The sequence below is a fragment of the Gadus macrocephalus genome, chromosome 17, assembly GCF_031168955.1.
Source record: "Gadus macrocephalus chromosome 17, ASM3116895v1".
Taxonomy (NCBI): Eukaryota; Metazoa; Chordata; class Actinopteri; order Gadiformes; family Gadidae; genus Gadus; species Gadus macrocephalus.
Genome location: NC_082398.1, coordinates 5,090,609 through 5,098,108, shown reverse-complemented (window position 1 = coordinate 5,098,108; position 7,500 = coordinate 5,090,609). Strand labels below are relative to the sequence as shown.

Here is a 7,500-nt window from a genome sequence, read left to right as displayed (position 1 = left end):
AGGCATGCTATCCCATAATTAACCAGACAAGATGCACCTGTGCTCGTCCCTACAATTCTATTGTGTTATGTTATGTACGGCAATGTGATGTAATGTAAAGTAATGGAAGGTTATCTTATGTAATGTAACGTAATGTAAAGTACGTTGTAAGTTAAACGTAATGGAATGTAAGGTAATGTAATGTGACGTAACGTAACATAATGTAATGTAACATAATGTAATGTGACGTAATGTAACGTAATGTAATGTTTTGTAATGTAACGTAATGTAATGTGATGTAGTTTGATGTAGTGTAATGTAACGTAATGTAATGTAGTGTAACGTAATGTAGTGTAATGGGATGTGATGTAGTGTGATGCAGTGTAATGTAATGTAGTGTAATGTAATGTAGTGTAATGTAATGTAATGTGATGTCTCCCCCCTGCTCCGCCGTGGCCAGGCGTTCAGGCTGCAGCAGGAGGGCCGGCAGGGCCTGGTCTTCCTGGAGGCTGTGGGGGGGAGCTGCGGCGGGGGGGGAGACCCCGCCCAGGGGCTGGGGGAGGCACAGGCCGCCCACGCCGAGACCGTCATGGAGCTCGGCAAGACCAGGGAGCTGCTGCTGCTGGAGCACCGCATCGCCACCGGCCTGCAGGTGGGTCGAGCTGTAGAGGTGTTACATCTATCAGAATGTTCTTATCAATACATTATAAATATACATCACCACTGGCCCAATATATGATGTTAAAATACATCATAATGTTCCTTTAAATACATTACAAGCACACATCAGCGCTGGCCGGCAGGTGGAATATATATATATATATATATATATATATATATATATATAAATATCCTAATGTAGTTATTTAAACAGCAACCCTCCTCTAACCCTCCCTCCCTCCCTCCCTCCCTCCCTCCCTCCCTCCCTCCCTCTCTCCCTCTCTCCCTCTCTCCCTCCCTCTCTCCCTCCCTCTCTCCCTCTCTCCCTCTCTCCCTCCCTCCCTCCCTCCCTCCCTCCCTTCCCTCTCTAGGAGGAGTTAGACACCGTGAACCACAAGAGGGAGACAGAGAGGGAAGAGAGCAGGAGGAGAGTCGGGGAGAAAGACAAACTGCTGTCCAAGAGGGCTCTTCAGATCAACACCCTACAAGGTAAACATATATATATATAGATATAGCTATAGATATAGATAGTGTGAATATCTCCTGTGGAACAAACACAGTTTAAGGTGCACAAGATGTGTCTTTCTCTGTTCAGAAGATGGGCCTAGAAACTTAGATTTTTCTATATAAATTCCCACGTCTATCGTTATTCCACTTAACCTGGACATGTTGAAATATAAACGTTAAATAATTGTAAAAAAAATAATATATGCTTTTGTCATTCTTCATCATTCCACATCAGCAGTAAAGTGTAACAATAGCACATAACGTCCTTGGAAGCAGTGATGAGGAATAAAAGCGAGTCTGAAATATTCCATAAATTGACTCAGTGTGGTTTTGACCTCCCCTGAAGCCCAACTGAAAGAATTGGCGTACAGCCCCAGGAACTACAAGCGGAGCATACCAATCCAGTACACCTGGCCAGGGGGGGACCAAGAGGTGGTACAGCCCATCGAGGACGACACCTCCTTCTCCCAGCTAAGGCCGGGGGAGTCCATGTTGGAGATTCACCTGAAGGTCCGGAAGAAATGATATTTATAAAAATATCAATATTCAACACTGCTTCAAATGTTCAGTCGGCTAAAAAAAAAATTGTAGGCTTATGCCAATGTATTACAACTTAAAAAAAAAACAGTAATATTTGAAAGTGTCCCATAAAGGTCCTGAATATACAAACAGACTGATGCCTAATGCCTAATGATTCGTAGCCAATCACAGCCCTTGCTGCTGTGCTGCATCGACTCAAGTTTACAATTTTATGGAGGCTCACGTCAGTCAGGCCCTGGCAGTGGACGCAAGGAGGGTCCGCAAGGACGTGAAGGGTCCCTAAACCCCCTTGCGTTGCGTCGACGTGGGACCATAACTAAGCCTTCACCGTCGTGAATACACATTGTATCCCAGCTATTATGAGACCAGCTAACCCCTCGCATTCCTCCACCCCCCACCTCTCAGGACGCCACCTTCACCCCGGGGGGCCTCCGGGCCCTGGAGGGGGCCCCGGGCCGGGACCCGGTCACCTTCTGCACCTACGCCCTGCTGGACTACGAGGTGCACTGCACCCCGCTGGTCTCGGGGCCCCGGCCCCGCTACGGCTTCACGTCCCGCTACGCGCTGTCGGCCCGCGACCTGGCCTGGCTGGGGGGCCGCGGCGGGGGGGCCGGGGTCCGGGTGGAGCTGCACCAGACGGCGGGCGGGGTCCGGTTCCTCACCCTGGCCGGGGGGTGGATGGGGCTGGCGGGGGCGCTGGAGAGGAGGGGGGAGCGGCTGGCTGGAAGCATCACCATGACGGGTGAGGGGGGGTTGGTTGGTTGGTTGGTAGTACTTTTTGTGGATTGATTAAGTAGGCCCACCGTCTTATCTCATCGGACCACGTGACTCTATATCCATTGTTTATCATGGAAACACACCTTATAATGAGTTCATCAGACTCAGCTGTTGTGACTGTTATTCGTAGGTCATCCTGAACAAACAATATAATTTAGTTGGTCAGAAAATGACAAGATTTGACTCAAACTACACTATTTTATTTTTCCACATAAATTCAATCAAGATTTATTGCCATGGAAAAATATCAGTTTAGATGGCAGTTTAAAATCTCTCTCTCTCCCTCTCTCTGTCCCTCCATCTCTCTGTCTCTCTCTCTATCTCTCTCTCTCTCTCTCTCTCTCTCTCTCTCTCTCTCTCTCTCTCTCTCTCTCTCTCTCTCTCTCCATCTCTCTCTCTCTCCCCCTCTCCCTCTCTCTGTCCCTCCCTCTCTCTGTCTCTCTCTCTCTATCTCTCTCTCTATCTCTCTCTCTCTCTCTCTCTCTCTCTCTCTATCTCCCTCCCTCTCTCTCTCTGTCCCTCCCTCTCTCTCTCTATCTCCCTCCCTCTCTCTCCCTCCCTCCTCCCTCTGTCCCTCTCTCCCTGTCCCTCCCTCCTCCCTCTCTGTCCCTCCCTCTCACCTTCCCTCCCTCTGTCCCTCCCTCTCTCTCTCTCTCTCTCTCTCTCTCTCTCACTCTCTCTCTCTCTGTCCCTCCCTCTCTCTCTCCTGTCCATCCCTCCCTCCCTCCCTCTGTCCCTCTCTCTCTGTCCCTCCCTCTCTCTCTCCCTCTGTCCCTCTCTCCCTCCCTCCCTCTCTGTCCCTCTCTCTCTCTCTCTCTCTCTCTCTCTCTCTCTCTCTCTCTCTCTCTCTCTCTCTCTCTCTCTCTCTCTCTCTCTCTCTCTCTCTCTCTCTCTCCCTCCCTCCCTCTCTGTCCCTCTCTCCCTCTCTCCCTCTCTGTCTCTCCCTCCCTCCCTCCCTCTCTGTCCCTCTCCTCCCTCTCTCTAGGCTCTGAGGGGACATCGTGGGCGTGGTCGACTACTGGGTGCGTCTGTACCCCCCCGCGGAGCCCGTGGACGTCCCGGCGGACAGGATGATGTTCAGGGGGTCCGCCACGCAGACGGGCGCCACTCAGACAGGCGCCAGGCAGCTCTTTGTGGGCTGCAGGACGTCGCACCGGGGGTAACAGTCCACTGAGATTCAGTCATTGTTTTAACGCAATTGCCTTAATTCGGTTAACCTGGCATCCTTACCTGAGAAAAGTTAGAGCTGGATATGTGGCCAACCCGTAAGTGGGTGGCAGTGGGTCGGTCACAATAATCCTGTAACATATATATGCATGCCTACATGCTTGTTCGACACAAATACACATTAACACACACACACACACACACACACACACACACACACACACACACACACACACACACACACACACACACACACACACACACACACACACACACACACCACACACACACACACACACACACACACAGGACAAACCTTGAAGTGTGTTTGAAGCCTGAAAAGGGGCAGAATGTGATGAAGAACAATAGACATATATGATATATATATGATATACATATGATGATCTTACATATTGCTTTTTTTATTAAACAAAGTATTGTGACGATACAGGGGCATGAAAACCCCTGCATGCTAACCCCTGCCTTTAACGTTGCTCTACTTTAATCGACCGTCCCCTGCGCCTAGGAGCTGTTTGACCACGGCGGAGGGATACCCAACGAGCTGGTGATCGCGGTGGAGCGCTGCGTGGGCCTCAGCGCCAGGTGGCCGGGACTACTTCCCGACGCCTACCTGACGTACCGCTTCTACGACCTGCCGCCGCACGTCTCGCCCACGGTGCAGTGCTGCGCCGACCCCGCGTTCGACGACACCGTCAGCTACCCGCTGGCGGTGACGCCCGACGTTCTGCAGTACCTCAGGTAGGACTGTGCAATTAGTTGAATTCTGAAGAAAAAATTATCGAGAATAAACTATTTTATTTATTTTATTAGGCCTATAACAGCTGATCATATTTGTACAGTTGTACATTTTCTGTTGTAACTTTCTGTGAATTTTTATGAGGGGAAATTTCAAAGTCATTTTGGAGAGAAATGCTGAATAAATGCATCATGTTTTCAAACTCAAAAATAATCGTATGAAAAATCGGGATTTCAGTATTGACCAAAATAATCATGATTATAATTTTTTTTCCATAATCGCGTTGCCCTATAGGTAGACAGGGGAGTTTATACGTTTACCAAGAAATAGGAGTTAGCTAAAATGTTTTTGTTGTTTTTACTTTTATCGAAAACTCTCTACTATGTAAATTATTATCAGGGCTTTCCTCTGAGAATAACAACATCATGTTTGAACGGTTTCTACAGCTCAGGCAGTCTGTGGGTGTACGTGTTTGACGACAGTGACGACCAGGTCCCGCCCATCTACCTGGCCAAGACCCCCGTGCCCCTCCGCAGCCTGGCCACCGGCCGCGACATCCGAGGTGGGGAGCCTTAATTGGACGCCTTATGACTTATTTATGTCAACAAAAAATACAATCAAAATCTTCCATTTTATTACAACCCAGGGTTGTCTGCAGAACAGATTTTTGATGTTTGATTGCGGCATCAAAAGTCCACGATATAAAAAACACCTCGCCATGCACCGCACTTAATACACTCCTCAGCCTTGTTCCCCAATGGACATCCTACTCGTCTAGAGCTCAGCACTTGAGTTAGTGGCTCACCTCTCCGTGATTCTCTCTCTCTCGCCAGGCGACTACGTCCTGAGGGACGCTGCCGGCGGGCCGCGCGGTGTGGTCCGGGTGCTCCTCAAATGGCGCTACCCTTTCCAACCACCGGGGGGCGCCAAAGCCGCGGTTGTGGGCCCGTCCTGGTCGCAGCAGAGGGAGAGAGAGACGGAGAGAGAGACGTACAGACAGTATGGCGGTACTGAGGAGAGCCAGCAGAGGGGGACCAGGGGGAGGGAGGAGGAGCCGGAGGAGATCCAGAGACCGGTTGCCAAACCCAGGGTCAAGGTGAGACGGGTCAGCACTTAAACACGGCAAATACAGTAAAATACAGAAGCTTTATGTCAAACAGGATCACATTGATCTACACTACAGTATATCATGTTGGAACGGGAGGATGGTCTGTCTAGGGGTAAGGGGGTTTGCTTCCTAGAAAAGTTCTTGGTTTGATCCTAATGTGTGCACAGCCTGTGTGCAGCTGGGCAAGATACGCTAACCTTTGGCGAGTCAAAATAAATTAGAAGTTTGATGAATTATCTCTGTCATAGATCCATACTGTTGAGCCGAGAGAAGCCATAGCAGTGGTCTCCAAACCTCAGGTATTAAGCTGTACACACACACACACACACACACACACACACACACACACACACACACACACACACACACACACACACACACACACACACACACACACACACACACACATTCCCACTGTATTGCTCCACTTCTGTATGTCATATATAGTGTGTACAATTGTTATACTATCATAATTCAGACAAAAAAAAGGTTGCTTTATTTGGTACAGGTTTGGTACAGCTATGTAAATGTAAACCGTATTGCCCCGCCTACTTTCACCCAAAGCAACGACAGGCGCCAGTCAAGCTGAGACGACCCCAGGACAGTCCGCTAGTCCGTCCCACCCCTGTGACCTCACCGCCCACGCCCCTGCCACCGCCAAGCCGGAAGCGAACCACCAAGCGATCACCTGACTCCCCCCGCCCGCCGGACACGCCCCCTCTGGCCACTGAGCGGCGCCAAGCCACGCCCCTTCGTGCCACATCCAGGAAGTCCGGGAGAATCTCTTCAGGGAGATTGCTCTCTCGCGGAGACTCCACGCAGTCTGCTACGAGCTGTGTCAGCGATGCAAGGAGTCAGGTACAAAGTCCCGCAATGTTCCTAGTTTGATCCCCGGCTCCTCCTAGCTGAGCAAGGCACCTCACCCAACTGCTCCCGACGAGCTGGCTGTCTCGAATGGCTGACTGCGCTGCCGATGTGTGAATGTGTGCATAGATGGGTGAATGTCTGGCAATATTTTAAAGCACTGTATAAATGCAGTCCATTCACCATTTTGCATACCAGAGTGTTGCGGTGATAGATGACATTGCGTGCTTCTCTCTCCTCAGGACATCAGCCTCTTGGAGCAGGGGTCCATGGAGCAGGAGGAGAACGAAGGGGAGGAACGGGGTAATGACTGACAGTAGACACAGCAGGCTCATCCACACATTCTACACATAAATACACAATACATTCTAGCACTTAGGGATGGGCAAACCATCGGGACAAAATCCAATGGCCATACAGATGAGTTTCCTTTCTGTAATGTGAGCTCGTCCCTTCGCACAAACCAGCGCACACACTTGGAAGGTACACCACTCGCCATCATGTATTGTGTTGAACGTGTCTCTTCTTCTTCGTCTTGTCTCAATCGGCGTAGTCGTCAGCGAGTCCAGCGGCTCGTCTCGGAGCGACGACGTCGTGGTTCCTCCCATGCGTGAAACCAGGAAGGTGAGAGAAGCAAGGCCTCAACCTCTTGAGATATCAAACCAACACCAGGGGGGAGAGTCCTCTAGTAGTGGCTAGGGTTGACTCCCAGCCTGAAAGGCTCTGGGTTTGAACCCCGATGGTCACAGTTTCAACAAGATGCCCTAACCCCAACCTGAGTAGGAGAACCTTGACCTTTTGTTTAATCCACCTCCAACTGTGTTTACTGAACCTCCACCTGTGTCTACTCAACCTCCACCTGTGTCTACTCAACCTCCACCTGTGTCTACTCAACCTCCACCTGTGTTATCTCAACCTCCACCTGTGTCTACTCAACCTCCACCTGTGTTATCTCAACCTCCACCTGTGTCTACTCAACCTCCACCTGTGTCTACTCAACCTCCACCTGTGTTATCTCAACCTCCACCTGTGTCTACTGAACCTCCACCTTTGTCTCCACCCAAAGGGAGACAAGCTGAGGGTGGAGATCCTGTCCCTGACCTTTGGCCCCTCCTCCGAAGTGGCCCGCGACCAATCGGTG

At 50.3% G+C, this 7,500-nt stretch overlaps 1 protein-coding gene across 1 annotated transcript in view; it reads left to right on the top strand.

Moving 5' to 3' along the window:
* The window catches only part of rpgrip1 (RPGR interacting protein 1), a 16,967-nt gene that overhangs the window by 8,202 nt on the left and 1,265 nt on the right, over positions 1–7,500 (top strand). Inside the window, 14 exon segments of the mRNA XM_060035854.1 lie at positions 440–631; positions 1,011–1,128; positions 1,493–1,656; positions 2,092–2,438; positions 3,449–3,622; positions 3,734–3,746; positions 4,157–4,389; positions 4,834–4,949; positions 5,221–5,483; positions 5,744–5,794; positions 6,060–6,353; positions 6,602–6,662; positions 6,913–6,983; positions 7,426–7,497. Coding sequence (XP_059891837.1) covers positions 440–631; positions 1,011–1,128; positions 1,493–1,656; positions 2,092–2,438; positions 3,449–3,622; positions 3,734–3,746; positions 4,157–4,389; positions 4,834–4,949; positions 5,221–5,483; positions 5,744–5,794; positions 6,060–6,353; positions 6,602–6,662; positions 6,913–6,983; positions 7,426–7,497 — 2,169 coding nt within the window.